The sequence below is a fragment of the Typopeltis vanoorti genome, chromosome 11, assembly GCF_054136105.1.
Source record: "Typopeltis vanoorti isolate ZY-2024b chromosome 11, IOZ_Tvanoo_1.0, whole genome shotgun sequence".
Taxonomy (NCBI): Eukaryota; Metazoa; Arthropoda; class Arachnida; order Uropygi; family Thelyphonidae; genus Typopeltis; species Typopeltis vanoorti.
In genome coordinates this window covers 89,109,858-89,128,114 of record NC_143559.1, presented here as the reverse complement: position 1 = coordinate 89,128,114, position 18,257 = coordinate 89,109,858, and the positions used below count along the sequence as shown (strand labels likewise).

Sequence of the window (18,257 nt, the reverse complement as noted above, 5' to 3'; positions counted from 1 at the left end):
GGAGAGAACACTAGGTGAGAATATCAGTAATTCTATGGCCGTCTTAAAGCTTTCCAATAATTCTTCCCCACGTGAAATCATCTAGATGATGTCTTTGAGACATTATAAGATATTCAAGTTTGCAACTTTATTTCTTTATGAAAAGAGCTTCCTTTAAACACAGTTCTCATAGTGCAGCCTTTTGCCTTTTATCCTTAAGAGCTACAACGTGATCTTTGCACACAATTCAAAAATCTGAATGCGCACCCACTTTCTACTTGAAATTATCATTATAAGTAACATTACAGCTTATGCACGTAGCAAAAATAAATAAGTAAAAATAAATAAATAAACTAAGATGTGAACTATATTATCTGTGTGTGTGTGTGTGTGTGTGTGTGCACGTGTGTGTGTGTGTGTGTGTGTGTGTGTGTGTGTGTGTGTGTGTGTGTGTGCGTCTGCGAGCGTGCTCACATTGCTCTTTGTTGCTTGGTGATACATTAACTAGAGAGTGTGTTCTTTCAGAACTGAAAAATGTGCATGCACATCAATTTATTTAAGGTGTGGAATAAAAACTTAGGCTTCAATAACCCAAACAAAATCTTAATTAGCAAAATATCTTTCACCAGACATACAATCCCATTAGAATCATGCACTATTACTAATAGATTTCATGCATGAATATACTCAAAATGATAACATAATCCTCATGCATATAAAAGACATAAAAATGCATGCATCAGGGAAAAAAAAAAGTGTTAGCCCAGTTTTCTTCTTTACTTTCTGTTATATTGAAGCTACAGTACCTGATATTTTGACGTACAGGACTGCTCCAGAGATGGTAAAACACGAGATTTAATAGCTGATGTTTGGCATTGATGATCATTAGCATTTATAAAACCATGAGTGTCTTTCATATGAGTTTTCCACTGAGGTAACTTGGCATGCTCAATCAAAGTTTCAGGAGGATGAAAATTAATCTGAATTTCAGGATGGATATTGCTGTGCTGATCTTTCACCATGGCTTTTTTGTTTGCTTCTAATGCAAGGGATAACAGCATCTGTGAAGAAGGCTGTAGATTCACATTTAATACATTTGATGCTTGCTTGGTGGAAGGTGGCTGAATATTACTCAAGTTGTTTGGCAAAGATCCTCCTTTTTTATCTATATTAGCATTACCTAACTGGGTTGAAGAAATAAAATTTGGAGGGGTAGAATTTGCTGGATTTAATAATGTAGCAGAATTACTTAAAAAACGTTGTAAACGTCGATTTAATAACTTCTCCATTGCACAACTATTACTGCTATTATTGGTAACATCAGGACCACTAAAAGTATGTGAACGAGCACGAGGTAAATGAGTAGGAGGAGGAGGTTGAAGTATTGGTGAGGAAGGTGCTGTGTGACTATTAGGAAAACCAGTTTGAACTGAAAGCAGGGAAGTAGAACTATTGCGAGTATTTAAAAGAGAGACATTTTTGGTTAGTTTGGTAAGATTATCTAAGGAACAGCACATAGCAGAAGATTTCGAGGGAAGAGAAAGAAGTGTAATTGGAGGAGAATGCATAGGAGAGGTAGGAAAAGGCAATTTGGTATCTTGATAAATTTTTGAAACATATGATGGCTGACTTAATGCAACAGAAGTTGGAGAACTCTCTTTCATGTTGTGAGCAAAAGGAAACTGAACTGCAGAAGGCAAAGGTGAAGTAGGTCTACTATTTGTTTGAGATGAATGACCGCTGGAAAAGGAGCGTTTAACTAATGGTTGCTGTTTGTTACTTAGTAATACATTAACTGGAGTGTGTGTTCTTTCAGAACTGAAATTTGATTGTCGTATTGGAATAAAGGAGGTCATGTGGCCAGGAACTGATGAATAAGGAACTGCTGTTTGCATATTAGGCAGATTATTTATATCAGTGCATAGTGATGGAAGATATAATGGAGTGGATTGAATGGGCTGACTCTGAGAAGCTGGCACTGAAACTTGATTTCCAATATTCCATCCTATTACTTGAGATGACTGTTCATTTGATGATCTTGATAAAGGTAACACAACAAACATAGAATTCACCTGATTTGTGTGCGAATGAGAATTTACATTTGAGTTATGAACTGAATTCTCATTGTTTACATGGCATGGTGCAAGGAAGGTGCTGGGAGGCAGTGAAATACAGTTTGGTGGAGTATTAGGAATGGTTAGTGCTGGGTATAAAGGAAGTGCAACAGTACTTTCCACAGAGGGAAGAGCACAAGGAATTGCTGTATCTCCTACCTGGGTATAAGCAGATATAGATGATGATGATGATGTTGGAAATGGATGGGAAGCTGTATTCTGTGATACAGAAGGTGAATCTGAAGCTAGAAAATCAGATGGTCGTCTGGATGAAATAGTTTCTGGAGTGGATGAATTCTGAACTGAATGTATCAATTCAGTTTGGGTTAATGGAGCCTGTGGCTGTTGTACAGGATATGCTTGAGTATAGGCTCCTGAAAGTGAATTGAATCCAACATACACTGACGAAGATGGTGCTGCTACTTGGTGCATGCCAGATGATACTACTGTTGATGGAAGACTGGATGATATAAGATACTGCCCATTTACCTGGTCTAATGATGGCTGTATTGGTCCTGTTGTTGTAGGAGGATAAATTTCCTAGGGAACAAATTAAAAAATAATAATTAGTATAATTTCTTACTCATGTTTTTAAAATCTGAATGCTAAACATATAAAACAAGTGAAAGCTAATATTACATTGAAGGAAAATAGAAATACAATTAGAAATAGTATTATTATTATTATTATGTGACACTTCCAGGGAATCCAAGGACTCATTGAGGGAGGGCACTCAACTCTACTTTGCTAAATACATCTCATCCTCTCCACACTACTTAATTCTCCTACTACAACACTACTATCATCAATATAATATAATATAATATAATATAATATAATATAATATATAATATAATATAATATAATATAAATGACTGATAATTATCTTCCATGCTAATGTACAATATTTAGTCTAACATTTTCAACCAGCAAAAAAATTGAGTAGGAAAAAAGAATTACATCTTTTTAAGGTTTTGACCTTCAGGCTGCTTGCTATCAGGTCTGCCACACAGAATTTGGCCCAGCTAATTTCCTGGTCTGCAGGGAATTTACAATATTAGTAACCAGCCTGCTGACTAAGTGGGTAGCGTCTCTGCTCTCAAACAAACACGCTATGGCTTTGGATCTTTTACATGTAGATGATTTTTGTTACCTGGTAAGATGAGACCACCACCATCACCACAACCCTACTTATTGGAGGTCTGGAGTAACTCAAAACAGTTTCATTTTTGGTCTCTAGAGTTGAGCAAGCTTACTACCTGTTACCTGTTCCACCAAAAATATGTGGAATTGATATTAAAAACTGTTAGTTGAGTGGGCAGTATCTCAGCTTTAGACCAACACACTGTTGAATCCCCTGAGACATGAATGTTTGTGAAAGGTGGTAGTTGATTTTCATCAGATGGTATGAGACTATTTACCTTGCTTGCCAGGTGAGATATCCTGGGTGTATAATAAGTGGAAAAATAACCCACATTGCTTGTCTAAGAGACATAACTAGTTCTAAGACAGTCTGACAGGAATGAGACTGCTGTCATTTGAGAAGGCTTGTATGGACAGACAGAACTTCCTGTGTGCAGCAATTGGCTGAAACATATAATGAAGGCTGTTCCGACCGAAATCTTACTGAATGATGCATTGGTAAAGAGTATCATTACTGCCTGTTGCTAAAGGAAGTCCAAGTTTTATTCAATACCATGTTGGACTTCCTCTAGCGATCACAGTGATCTTGTTCCTGCTTGACTTTACATAAGCAGTCACTGGAAAGGATGGGGAGGATACTGACTTGTAGAAGCAAGGAGATTCTGGTTCCATACAAGGCTTTGATTAAGCCACACATATGGGCTACTGTTTCTGGTAGCCCATATGTAAAGGAGCATCCAGAGCATTGTCTGGATAATCCTTTATATCCAGAGCATTGTCTGGATACTCCTTTACATCCAGAGTATCCAGGTCATATAGGTCAGTATCACCTATATGACCATAGGTGACCAGATCTGGTCACCTGCTTTTCAAAAGGATGAAGAGATATTGGAAAAGGTCTGGAGGCAATTAACTAAGGTAGTTTCTGGTCTCTGGAATGTTGAGTATGAAGAAAGGTTGAGAACATGCAATTTATAGAGACTAGTGGATAGGAAGAAGAGGGGTGAGGTAGTTTCTGGTCTCTGGAATGTTGAGTATGAAGAAAGGTTGAGAACATGCAATTTATAGAGACTAGTGGATGGGAAGAAGAGGGGTGACATGATAGAGACAAGTTGGTAAGGGGGTTGTTATAGGATTAACGTTGAACAGATTTTTCATAAAATGGTGGAAGAACAAGAGGTGATCCCTGGAATCTGTATAAGGAGGGTGTGAGCAAAGGAGTGAGAAGCAGGGTTTTTTTGCATGGAGAGTTGTGAATGATTGGACTGCATTGCCTGAGATTGTTGTGTCTGTAGAAAATTTGAGTGCATTTAAGGCATGGTATGATGATGTTGTGTGTAACAAAGGGACCACCCACAATAAGTTTTTGACTCCATGGGGGGGGGTATTATGATGATAATAATAGGTATTTACATAGGCAATCACACCACTACCCATCCCAACAGTATAGCATCCTCAAAACATACACCAACCCATGGCTATTTTGTTCAAATGACACATCCTTTGAATTTGCTCACATAATTTCACAATGTTTTTATAGTCAATGGCTACAACTCTTATAAAGTCAATAAAATATTGCACACACACACACACACCTCTCATTCCTCCTTGCAAATGACACACACACACACACACACACACACACACACAAGGTCACAACAAAACCACCTCCATCCCTTAAATTCAAGGCACATCAGAAAAGATAGCTATAGTTCCCTGAAAATATAATCAACATGCCACTTTCAAACTATTCATCCAGCTAGCTCCCTTCATCCATTCTCCAAAGGATCAACATTTACACCTCCATCAGTCTATAAAGTTCTTGTGCAATTTAGCATACTTTGGACAGACTGGTAGATTGTTTAACATTCGCCTTGAAGAATCCAAAAATTACATCAAAAATCATCTTTGAGGCAAGTCAGGACTGGCAGACAATGCTCTGGATACTCCTTTACACAGGACGAAATGGAAGAAGATATCGATGTTACACAGAAGTTGCTATAGGTCTAACAGACTATTTTTAGAATCAACAGTGGCTATGAGGTACTCCCCATCTCCAAACTTACAAGTATGGCTGCATTTGAGTGGCGCTAGTGTCCTTGGAGTGGCGCTAGTGTCCTTGGTAAATGTGGCGGTCGAGTTAAGCTAGTCTAGAAAACGTGTTTTTAAAGTTAAATATAGTGTGGCTTTTTGTCACAAATTGTGCTAAAATTGTGCATCGGTTAGAAACAAGTGTCCTTCAGTGGTATTATTGTTTAGAACTGTGTTGTATATATTGTGTTTTCACTGCCGTTTGTTTCACTATATCAACGTGTAAAGATGGCGTCCAACAAGAAACGTACGTCAGCGGCGCGCAGGACTTCTACTATTACACGAAAGGCTGGCTCAGCGTTAGATTTTTCGCAATGGATGCGTTGCGGAAACTGCTACATGTATGCACCGAAAAATGTGAAGGATCTGTGGTCGGTCTGGCAAAATGAAAAGAAAGAAAATGTCGACGTATGTGAGAAGTGTCGGGATAGGCTGGAGCGTTTAGGAATGGAAGCTGACATCGGGACCGTAGCGGAAGAACTTCGGCGGGAGTTTATGAAAATGAAAAATGACCTTCATCTTCTTCATGAGGAAGTGGAAGTGATCGGTAAGGAGATACTGGAAGTTAAAGCTGAGTTTAATGTGTTAAACAGAGAAATTAGGACTATAGAGATTACTTTAGCTGAAGTAACTAGAACAGGATTACATATGGGTGAGTCTTTGGTGAATGATTCAGTAATAAATAGTATGGGAGTGATTGGGAGTCAACATAATAAAACCACAAGTGGCCAAGAAGAAATGAGATGTAGTGAGAGTGGGGGGGTAAGTAATAGAGAGTTGAGTAATGAAGCTGGGAGAGTCATGCTGAATAGTGTAGAGAATGAGTCCATGAGTGTGAACTTGAATGAAGTTAATAGTGGTAAAATATATGGTGATTCTATGATTAACGGTATGGAGAGTGGTATGCATGAGGAGTGCTTGGCTGATGGTACAATAGAAAGAGTGGCTTTAGCAATAAAGAGAGGGCATGAAACAGACAAGATGATAGTTATGGTGGGTACGAATGACCTGAGAGGTAGTATAAATCGGGTAGGAAAAGATTTAAGAACATTATTAGATATTGTGAAGAGGAAAAGTGTCAATGGGAGAATAGTGTGTGTGCTGCCTCGTTTTGACAATTACGAGTTAAGTAGACGAGCAATGATAATGAATGATATGATTGCAAGAATGTGCAGAAAAAGAGGTCTGGAGTTTGTTGATGTTTGGAGTGTGTTTGAAGGAAAAAGGCAGTTGTATGCTAGAGATGGACTGCATCTTAACATGGAAGGACATAAGAGATTGAAGAAGTTATTGTTTTCTGAACAGGTTGAAGTTATTGGGCAGGGAAACTAATATTGAAAAGGTTGAGTGTAAGAGAGAGAAACTTTAGCACTGATTGTGTATTTATTGATCCTTACAGGCAGAATAAATTGCAGAAGAGAGGGGGAAAAAATCGGCATAGGACTACGGTAGTTAGTGATTTATATATCAGTTCTAAAGCCGGTACAAGATCTAGAGGGAATCTGCAATTTTTGTATACCAATGCTAGAAGCATTAGAAATAAGAGAGAAGAATTTTTGGCATTAGTCAGTGAAATCTCACCAAAAGTTGTAGGCATTAGTGAAACTTGGCTGTCAGCAGAAGATGTGGTCACTGGAATTGAATGTGATGGGTACAGTATTTTCAGGGAGGATAGAGAAGATAGAACAGGAGGAGGAGTACTGTTGATGATAGCTGATGTGTTGCAGCCAAAGAAAGTAGTATATCATGATGATAGACATGTGAATGAGAGTTCATTTGAGGCAGTCTGGTGCGAAATAGTGACCAACGCAACCAAATATACAGTTGGATGCTGCTATAGGCCAGGGAGTACAGGGGGAGATATTGAATTCATGCATCAGCAACTTAGTGCAATGAGTGAAGGCTTAGTGATTATTATGGGGGATTTTAATTATGGTGATATCAATTGGAAGGAGGAAATATCACGTAGCAAAAAGGAAATGGAGTTCATACATCTGCTACGAGATAATTACTTGAAACAGCACGTAACTGAAGGGACACGTGGTGTGAGAGTGTTGGACCTGGTTATTGGTTCAGAGGTTATGTGCATAAGTAAGGTGACCTCGTTACCTCCAGTTGGTGAAAGCGATCATGTGGTATTGACTTGGGAGGTTGCAAAATCTGTGGATTTTTCTATTAAGAAGGGGTATGTACGAAACTACAGGTTAGGCAATTATAACAAGCTTCGGAGTGAGCTTGCAGCCATCCCATGGCAGAACATATTGCAAGGGAAAGATGTTAGCAGTGCTTGGGATAAAATCAGTGGGTATCTGAGGAAAGCAATATCAGATTGTGTCCCCATGGTCAGGAGGTCAAACAAGGCAGGCATTAGATGGATGAGCAGTAGTATCAAGCTTGAACTACAAAAAAAGAAAATGTTATGGAGAATTTACAAGGAGAAGGGCGATCAGGACACCCATGAGCAGTACAAGGCTCAAGCTAGGAAGGTTACCAGCATAGTAAGAAAAGCTAAATCAGATTATGAGAAGACCTTAGCCAAAGAGATCAAGGGTAATCCCAAAGAGTTCTTCCGCTATGTGGCAAGTAAGAGGAAGAATGACTTCGGAAGGATAACCTTAGTGGGTGCTGATGGTATTGAGGTGACAAAATCAGATGTAATAGTCGAGTTACTGAGTGATCACTTCTCAAAAGTCTATCACCCAAGTGAGGATATCTCTATACCTATAGCAATACCTAATGTGAGAATTGAAGCTAAAGAATCAGAGGTATTAAATATATTGCGAAACTTAAATGCAAACACTGCGGTAGGCTTAGATGGAATATCAGCTCGGGTGTTGCGTGAATGTGCAAATGAATTGTCAACCCCTCTTACCTGGATATTTAATTTAAGTTTGAACTCTGGTATGGTCCCTAGGGAGTGGAAGTTAGGCAAAGTGGTTCCTTTGCATAAGGGTGGCTCTAAAACTGCAGTATTGAATTACAGACCAATCACCATCTCAGGAGTAGTGGTAAAAGTATTGGAAAAGTTGGTTAAAGACAAAATTCAAGAATGGGTGGATCAGGATATGATACTCTATAGAGGCCAACATGGTTTTGTTAAAGGTAGATCCTGCCTTAGCAATCTATTAACTATCCATAATAGAATAACATCAGAGTTGGACAAAGGAACTGGCTACACAGTGGTACTTCTGGATTTTGCTAAGGCTTTTGACAGGATACCCCATAGAACACTGTTACGCAAATTGGAGCAGATGGGAATGGATATTAAATTGGTGATATGGATAGGAGAATGGCTCAGGGAGAGATACCATAAGGTGGTGTATGGAGGAGCCGAGTCCAGAATGAGGCAGGTGACCAGTGGTGTGCCTCAGGGCTCTGTGCTTGGGCCAATGTTGTTTAATTTGTATATAAATGATATAGGAAACGGCTTAAAGGGAGATATTCAGTTGTTTGCTGATGATGCAAAGTTGTGTAGTGCAATAAAAAATCAAGCTGATGTTGAAAGTTTGCAGGAGGATTTAAATAAGCTGGTAAAATGGGCAAAAGAAAATGGATGTCAGTTCAATGTGGAAAAGTGTAAAGTCTTGCATTTTGGGATTAAAAGATTACCAGCTGTGTACTACATAGATGGAAAGGTACTCCAAGAGATTGATGAGGCTAGGGACTTAGGGGTATTGGTAGATAAGGAGATGAAGTTCAGAGGACACATTGCTAAGGTGTCCAAGATTGCACATAGGATTACTTGGTTGTTGAGGAACACACTGACATCCAGAGATAAAGAGGTTATTATTCCCCTTTATAAAGCATTAATACTTCCACATTTGGATTACTGTGCTCAGGTCTGGTCACCTGGATTCCTTGGAGATGAGGAGGCTGTGGAGAGGGTTCAGAGAAGAGTGACCAAGTTGGTGAGTGATATAAAAAATGCTCCCTACATTGATAGATTGAGAGCTTGTGGATTGCAGAGATTGGCTGATAGGCGAAGAAGAGGGGATATGATAGAAACATTCAAATTACTGAAAGGTTTTTATAGGATTGATGCAGGGGAAATGTTTCAGCTGTGTGATAGTGATGGAAGAACAAGAGGTCATCTCTGGAAATTAAAGAAGAGTGTGGTTAACAAAGGTGTCAGAACAAGGTTTTTTGCCTGGAGGGTGGTGAATGAGTGGAATTCATTGCCTGACTTTGTTGTGAGCTCTTCATCTGTAAATGAATTCAAGAAGAGATATGACAGATATTGTTTTGCTAGTTTGGGTCTCCCGCGATGAGTCTACTGACTCCATGGAGATACCCGTAATAATAATAATAATAATTAATTTGCTAAACACAATGGGAGACAGTCGCTCTGAGACCAAACAAACTGACTTCTCCAAATTAACTTTAGGGCTATCTGGCCCATAGAGGGTGCTGTCTTGGGATATTAGTTCTTTTTTAATTATAATTTGAAATGTTTCTACAATGATCAAGTTGAGTAATGGCTTGTCAGCTGTAATTTGCACTCTGAATATGCTGGGGAGAAAACCAGTGAAATATTATAAAGTTCAATATATTAATTATATTTTTTTCTCTTGTTGTTTATGCTGTGAAGTACGATTATGAATTTTCAATATTTATTATTTTATATTAGAGTTCTTAAAGAGAATGAATCTTATTGCACAGTTAATTTATTTTATTGCTCTTATCATTATTTAGATACAAATGTTTGCCTTAAAGATGAAATGAGAAGTGATGAAATTATTTGTGCAACTACTTTGCATGTGATCCTCTCAGTATACCTAGCAATAAGCTGCAATTTTCAAAAAAGTGAAGATAACTTTAAAGAAAATTTGTCAGAAGCAGTGTAGAAAATAGTTATGTCTGAATTTTCAGTACATTTCGTAAATCAAGGATTTTTATGTAAATCGGTATGAATTGATGGTAAAAGAGTACTAGTCTTCTAGTGAAGTAGTAGATTAAATTGTGCATTGAGGTAACCACTTTGAAAATTGTTAAACATGTGACAACCTTCCGCCACCATCTGTATCAACAGATATTTGCAAATCGATTATGAAGACACAACCGGCTGTCATACAGAGTAAGAACCTATCAGCATCCTTTTTCTAATTTGCATAAGAGTATTCCATGGGGTATCCTGTCATAGTAAAGCATTCACCTGCTTTTTCTAGAAAGAGTCTAGAATTCATATTTAGAGATTTGTTGAATGCCTATGCATTTCCTAACCTGAATGCAAATCTATTTGTGATATAAGGGTATGTAAGAAATTCTGTGTTGTACCAGAGGCAGTGAAGAAAAAGAAGAAAGCATATCAAAAGTTACTGGTAAATAAGTCAGCTTGTGTTCTTAGAGAATACCAAGACAAATGTAAGAAAGCTAAACACTGTAAAACTAGCTAACAAAATTAATTATTATTATTATGATTCAGGCCATGGAGTCAAAAGACTCATTATGGGAGCTCCTTCCTAGAAAACAAAAAGTCTATCATACCACTCCTAGAACTCATTGACCATTCATGCTCTCACCACTCTATCAGGCAATGCATTCCATGGTTCAACCACCCTCCATGCAAAAAAACCACTCAACTGAATGTATCAATTCAGTTCATGGTTTCTTTCACAGCTTCCTATCATAACTTTCAGAGATGTCCCCTTGTTCTTGCTCCTTCTTCCTGTTTCACCAAGTGAAAGACCTCTCCAGTATCAACCCTGTAATTACTTCTCAATAATTTAAAAGTCTCAATCATATCACCTCTCCTTCTTCTATCTACCAAACTCTGCATTCTACATTCCCCTCAGTCGAACCTCATAACATTATATATTCCTGAAACCATCTTTGTTATCCACCTCTCTACCCTTTTCACAGTTAATTTATCCCCTTCAAATCCTGGGGACCAAATTTGAGAACATTAGTCTAAGTGTGGTCTGATCATGGCTTTATACAATGGAATAATAACTCTTTTATCTCTGCAGGTCAGCGTATTTCTCAGTATTGCAGCAATCCTTTGGGTTACCTTCACCACCTTTACAACGTGTTCCCTGAATTTCAGGTTTCTATCAATAATCACCCCCCCCCCAGATCTCTTGTCTCCCCTACTTCCTTCAGTACAGCTCCTCCAATAGAGTATGCTGCATTCCATCAATGTATCCCAAACTTCAATACTTTACAATTTGTTGAATTAAACTGAATCCGCTCCCCATTCATTTGGCTCAGCTGTTCAATTTATACAAATCCTCTTGCAGGGCTGCCACATCTGCACTATTACTAACAAACTTTCCTAGCTTCACATCATCTGTAAACAATGAATATCCCCCTACAATCCACTGACAATGTCATTGATATAAAGGTTAAACAATACAGGTCCCAGTACTGAGCCCTGTCAGTACAGGGCTCAGTACTGGGACCTGGGCAAGTGGGATCTGACAGGGCTCAGTACTGAGCCCTGTCAGCCCCACTTGCAACCGTCTCCTTGATATTGTCCCACCATACCCAACCCTCTCTCTCATATCAGATAGCCAATCCTGAATCCAGTTGACAAATTTGACATCTAAACTGTGTTCTGCAACTTAAATAGCAGCTTATTATGTGCCATCCTGTCAAATGACTTTGCAAAATCCAAAAAAAAAAAAAAAAAAAGGCAGAATATGCCTTTCCCTCATCAACTGCTCTTGTCACGTTATTATAAAAGGCAATCATATTACTAAAGCAAGAGCGCCCCTTCACAAATTCCTGCTGACTCTCACAGATAACATTACCCTTATCTGCCCAACGCAATATAATGGTCCCTCACTAATTTCTCCAAGATCTTAAACAACAACTGATGAAATACAAATTGGTCTATAATTTGACACTTCCAGTCTGCTACCACCCTTATGCAATTGCAATAGCACTATCTTACCTTCCTTCCATTCCTTTGGTACCTTTCCCATAATAAGACTTTCAGTGAAAAGCCAGGTCAAGGGAGGTGTCAGTTCTTCAACACATTCTCTCAAAACCTAGGGTAAAATTCCACATAATCCCATAGCTTTATTGACATCCAGAGTACTCAGTATTTGAAACACTCTTCTCTTGCACCTCTAAACCTTGAACCTGCCCTATCACTCTGGTATTAAAACCTACTTCTCCAGGATAATACTCCAATTAATAAAGTGTTCATTGAACAGTCCTCTGCATCAATCACTCTATTCCCATTTTTATCCCACAATGTCATTCTTTCACAATCACTTCTCCTCTGACTGGCCACATAGCTAAAAATTTCCATACGATTTTCTTTGGATCTTAGGGCCAATCTCTTCTCGTATTCCAGTTTTGCCTTCCTTACCATACTAGTCACTCTCCTGGCCTGAGTCATATATATTCTTCATGCATCTGCTCCCCACCCCTCTCCTTATATCTCTTCCATAACTTCTTTATCATCTGCAGTTCCTGTTTGATATTGTTTGTCATCCACTTTACAACAAATTGTGTCCTCTTCTTCACTTGAGGACTACAGCTCTATTGCTGCTAAGAAATATTCCTTCACAATTTTCCAAGCACTAATGATATCCAGGCCATCCAATTTCTCCCTCCATGGAACTGCCTCAAGTTGATATCTAAGACTATTAACCAGGAATATGTCAGGAAGGCAGGGGAACACAGAGAGAAGGTGTTAGAGGAGAGAGAGAGAGAGTGTGTGTGTGAGGGATGCAGGTGAGCAATTGAGGAACAGGGTGGTAAGATGTGTAATGTATGGGGACTCAATGATCCGTGGTGTGCAAAATAGGATGCATGAGGAGTGTTTACCTGGAGGAATGATAGAAAGTATGACTATGGCAATTAAGAGGGGTGAAAGGGTGGATGAGATAATTGTGAGGGTAGTAATGAATGACTTGAGAGGCAATGTAAATTGGGCGTCGAGAGAAATCAGATTCTTGCTTGAGGTTGTACAAAAGAAAACGCAGAGAGGAAAGATAGTGTGCATGTTGCCTAGGTATGATAGTGATGTGCAGAGCAGAAGAGGAGTAATATTGAATAACATAATAGCTAGAATTGTCAGAAGAGAGGATTGCAATATGTGGATGCTTGGAGGACAGAAAGGAATTGTATGCGAGAGATTGCTTGCATGTGAATGAGGAAGGATGCAGGCATCTGGAGAGATTGCTGTCCTGAACGAGTGGGTGTGTCAATGCAGGGAAACTAGAATACCCAGGGGGGGGGATGGTAGCAGGGATGGCCTCTTGTGGAAATGGGTACTTGCGAGAAGGGGGGACGACATCACGTAACGCTGAACCTAGTGGAATCTAGAGGAGGAGAATAATGCCAGATATAGAAACAGTGTCATTTTTATGCTTTATACTAATGCCGGGAGTATCCAGAATAAAGGAGAGGAATTGGTGGCGCTGATAGCATCAGTCTGGCCAAAGATTATTGGGATCACTGAGACATGGTTGACAGAAGAGTATATAATATAATAGCAGAGTACAGCATTTTTCGGCAGGATAGGAAGGGAAAGCATGGTGGTGGAGTAATGCTTATGATAAGTGACGACATATGTCCTCTAAGAGTGGGGGGGGGTTGGAAGGCAGTGATGGTAGTGATTTTGAATGCATATGGTGTGAGGTGGAAGTAGGCAAGACAGGATAATTAGTGAGAGGTTGCTACAAACCAAGGAGCACAGACGGTGGGGACCAGGAGATGTTTACACAGTTGAGCTTGGCAAGTGCAAGAAGTTTGCGCCTGAAAATATCTTCACAACTGAATATAGTGTTGTACTATCTTACCTGGGTAAGTAGTACAACACCAGGCAACTCGTAGCAAAGGTGGAGCAAGCTACCAACACTCCTATCCCAGTATCTCCCATAATACACAACACACCTCCCTGCAGATATGTATAATCTTATGCATTAAGGGATTGGCCACTACCCAGACTAGTTTCAACCTTTATTGAGGTCTCTTCAGTGGGAGCCAGGCCCAGAGTTGGAGATACCAGGCAGAAGCAGTAGCCAGGTCATCTTTACCTATAGGAGTTGCCAAAAGGTTTGCCACCTTCCACCTTTGCTATGAGTTGCCTGGTGTTGTACTACTTACCCAGGTAAGATAGTACAACACTATATTCAGTCCTGAAGATATTTTCAGGCACAAACTTTGTTTGCTCTCACTGAGATAAAGGATTAAACTAAATTTATTATAGTCTAACCTAGTGAAAAATAAACTTTCGAGTGCAAGAAGAATGATTGCTATGGGAGATTTTAACTACAGCACTATAAATTGGGGAGAGGAAGATGCATGTAGCAATAAGGGAATGGAATTTCTAGAATTCTTGAGGGACAAATGTCTTAGGCTACATGTAATAAAGGGAACAAGAGGTTCAAGAGTTTTGGATTTGGTCATAGCAGCAAAAGAGTTGATAATAACTGAGATGACATCTCTCCCACCAGTTGGAGAGAGTGACCATGTGGTTTTGACCTGGAAGATGAATAGACATGCAGGAGTATCAAAGAGATGGGAACGTATGGGGAATTATAAGGCAGGTGATCATAATAGCCTTAGATATCAACTTGGGGAAGTGTCATGGAGGGACGAATTGGAAGACTGGGATATCATTAGTGCTTGGGAAATTGTGAAGGAATATTTGTTAGCAGCAATAGTAAGCTGTATTCCACAAATGAAGAAGCAGACACAATTTGGTGTAAAGTGGATGACAAACAATATTAAACAGGAACTGCATGTGAAAAAGAGGCTATGGAAGAGATATAAGGAGACAGGTGAACAGCAGATGCATGAAGAATATAAGACACAGGCCAGGAGAGTGACTAGTATGGTATGGAAGGAAGGCCAAACTGAAATATGAAGAGATTGGCCCAAAGATCCAAAGAAAATCCTACGGAATTTTAGCTATGTGGCCAGTCAGAGGAGAACTGATTGTGAAAGAATGACATTGTGGGATAAAAATGGGAATAGATTGATTGATGCAGTGGACATAGTGGAATTGTTCAATGAACACTTTATTGGAGTATTTCATCCCGGAAAAGTAGATTTTAATACTAGAGGGATAGGGTAGGTTCAAGGTTTAGAGGTGCTGGAGAAGAGTGTGTTCCAAATACTGAGTATTCTGGATGTCAGTAAAGCTGTGGGACTGGATAGTATTTCACCACAAGTTCTGCGAGAATGTGCTAAAGAACCGACAGTTCCTTTGATCTGGCTTTTCACTGAAAGTCTGGCTATGGGAAAGGTACCCAGGGAAGGGAAGGAAGGTAAGATAGTGCCATTGCATAAGGGAGATAGCTGACTGGAAGTGTCTAATTATAGGACAGTTTGTGTGTCTTCAGTAGTTGTTAAGATCTTGGAGAAATTAGTGATGGACCGTATACAGGATTGGGCAAATGAGGGTAATGTTATCAGTGAGAGTCAACATGGATTTGTTAAGCAGAGCTCTTGCTTAAGTAATATGCTAGCCTTTTATAATAAAGTGACAAGAGCAGTTGATGAGGGAAAGGCATTTACTGACATTTTCTTGGATTTAGCGAAGGCATTTTGACAGGGCACCATATGATAAGCTGATATTTAAGTTGGCGCACATGGGTTTGGATGTCAGTTTGGTCAACTGGATGCAGGATTGGCTGTCCGATAGGCATCAGAGAGTAGTGTATAGTGGGGCAGTTTCTAGGAGGGAGAAGGTTACAAGTGGGGTCCCACAGGGCTTAGTACCGGGACCTATATTGTTTAACCTTTATATCAGCGACATTGTTAGTGGATTGCAAGGGGATATTCAGTTATTTGCACATGATGTGAAGCTGGGAAGGATTATCAGTAATAGTGTAGATGTGGTAGCCCTTCAAGAGGATTTGAATAAGCTAGACAGATGGGCAAATGAACGAGGATGCCAGTTTAATACAGCAAAATGTAAGGTCTTGAGGTTTGGGACACATTGATGGGAAACTTCATACTGTATTAGAGGAGGTGTGCTGGAGGAAACAGGGGAAACAAGAGATCTGGGGATAATGATTGATATAAACCTGAAATTCAGGGGACATACTGCAAAGGTGGTGAAGGTAACACAGAGGATTGCTGCAATACTGAGAAGGACATGGACCTATAGAGATAAAAGAATTATCATTTCATTGTATAAGACCCTGATCAGACCCCATTTAGACTACTGTTCTCAAATTTGGTCTCCCGGATTTGAGGGGGATAAATTAACTGTGGAAAGTACAGAGGCAGATAACAAAGACAGTTTCAGAACTGTACAATGTTAGTTATGAGGATCGATTGAGAGAATGTGGCCTGCAGAGTTTGGTAGATAGAAGAAGGAGAGGTGATATGATTAAGACTTTTAACCTGTTGAGAGGTGGTTACAGGGTTGACACGGGGAAGTTCCTTTGCTGGTTGAACAACGGGAAGGAGTGATGACAAGGGGACATTCCTGGAAGTTACAAAAGGAAGCCGTGAACTAGAGGGTGAGGAGTGGTTTCTTTGCTTGGAGCGTGGTTGAACCATGGGATGTATTGCCTGATAGAGTGGTGAAAGCGAAAACAGTCAATGAGTTTAAGGAGTGGTATGATAGACTTTGTGTTTCCTAGGAAGGACCTCCTGCGATGAGTCTTTTGACTCCTTGGAGGCCTGAATAATAATAATAATCACCCACCTTATAATTCCACATATATTCTCTTCTCTTTGATACTCCTGCATGTCTATTCATCTTCCAAGTCAAAACCACATCGTCACTTTTTCCAACTTGGGAAAGAGATGTCATTTCAGTTATAATCAGCTCTTCTGATGCTATGATCAAATCTAAAACTCTTGAACCTCGTGTTCCTTCTGTTACAAGTTGCTTAAGACATTTGTCCCTCAAGAATTCTAGAAATTTTGTTCCATTATTACTACATGCATTTTTTCTCTTCCCAGCTTATACTGTTGTAGTTAAAATCTCTCATAACAGTCATTCTTACACTTGTCAAGATCAACTGCCTAAATATAGTAGGACTTTGGTAGGAACATAGAAAATAAATATCGAGAAGGTGGCAAGATATCGTGGAGGTTGTTGAAGCTCAGAAATGGAGGAAAGAGTGAGTAAAAGTGTAAAAGGAATTACAAATGATAAAGGTGACATGAAAACTGGAGATATACTTTATAAAAAGATATCCTTGGTGTGTGTGGAGTAATTACTTCGAAAAATTGCTAAATGAAATAATCAGTGATAGCACAGTGGTAAAAAAAAATACTCAACAGGCATGCAATCAGTAATACATATCCAAACTTGAAGTAAGAAAAGCCATCAAAAGCCAAATGTGGAAAGGCAGCAGGAGTAGATGATACTCGACCAGAAATGCTCATGTATGGAGGTATAAAAGTCTTACAGTGTCTGCAAGTTCAAAAGACCTGGACAGAGGGACGAATTCCAGATGATTGGAGTACAGCTCTCATAGTACCGGTATATAAAAAAGGGAAATAAAACTGAATGTGAGAATTACAGAGGTATTTCATTACTGAGTGTTTCTGGTAAGGTATATACAAGTATACTTGAGTAATGGTTGAGAAAGATTGTGGAAGGGAAGCTTGGTGAAGAACAAGCTGGATTCAGACCAAATAGAGGCTGTGAAGATCAGATTTTTACTTTACGACAAATAGTTGAGAAATCATGGGAATATAACAAAGCATATTTAACATATAAAACATATTTAACTTTTGTAGCTCTGAAAAAAGCTTATGACAAGGTGCCAAGAGAGAGAAGCTATTCAAAACACTGCAGTTGTATAGCGTCAGTGGGACATTATATCAAGCAATACTTAGTCTTCGTTTGAGTTGTAAGTCAGCAGTTAGAAGTGAAGGAAGTACAGGAAGGTGGTTTAATGTTAAATCTGGTGTCGGACAAGGATATACTTTATCCCCTCTCTTATTCATTATCTATATGGATCACATTATGAAGGAAAGTAGTATTAAACCTGATATCAAACTTGG

General features: G+C 39.2%; 1 protein-coding gene across 5 annotated transcripts in view; it reads right to left on the bottom strand.

Annotated features, from left to right (window-relative positions):
- Positions 1-18,257, bottom strand: part of LOC150101835 (uncharacterized) — a 574,375-nt gene that overhangs the window by 227,981 nt on the left and 328,137 nt on the right. For 3 of the 5 annotated variants that reach the window (XM_090400439.1, XM_090400440.1, XM_090400441.1), the window contains one exon: positions 786-2,633. In XM_090400439.1, the coding sequence (XP_090256565.1) occupies positions 786-2,633 (1,848 nt within the window). The remainder of the gene's footprint in view (positions 1-785; positions 2,634-18,257) is intronic. The other 2 variants (XM_090400442.1, XM_090400443.1) reach the window with 2 other exon arrangements.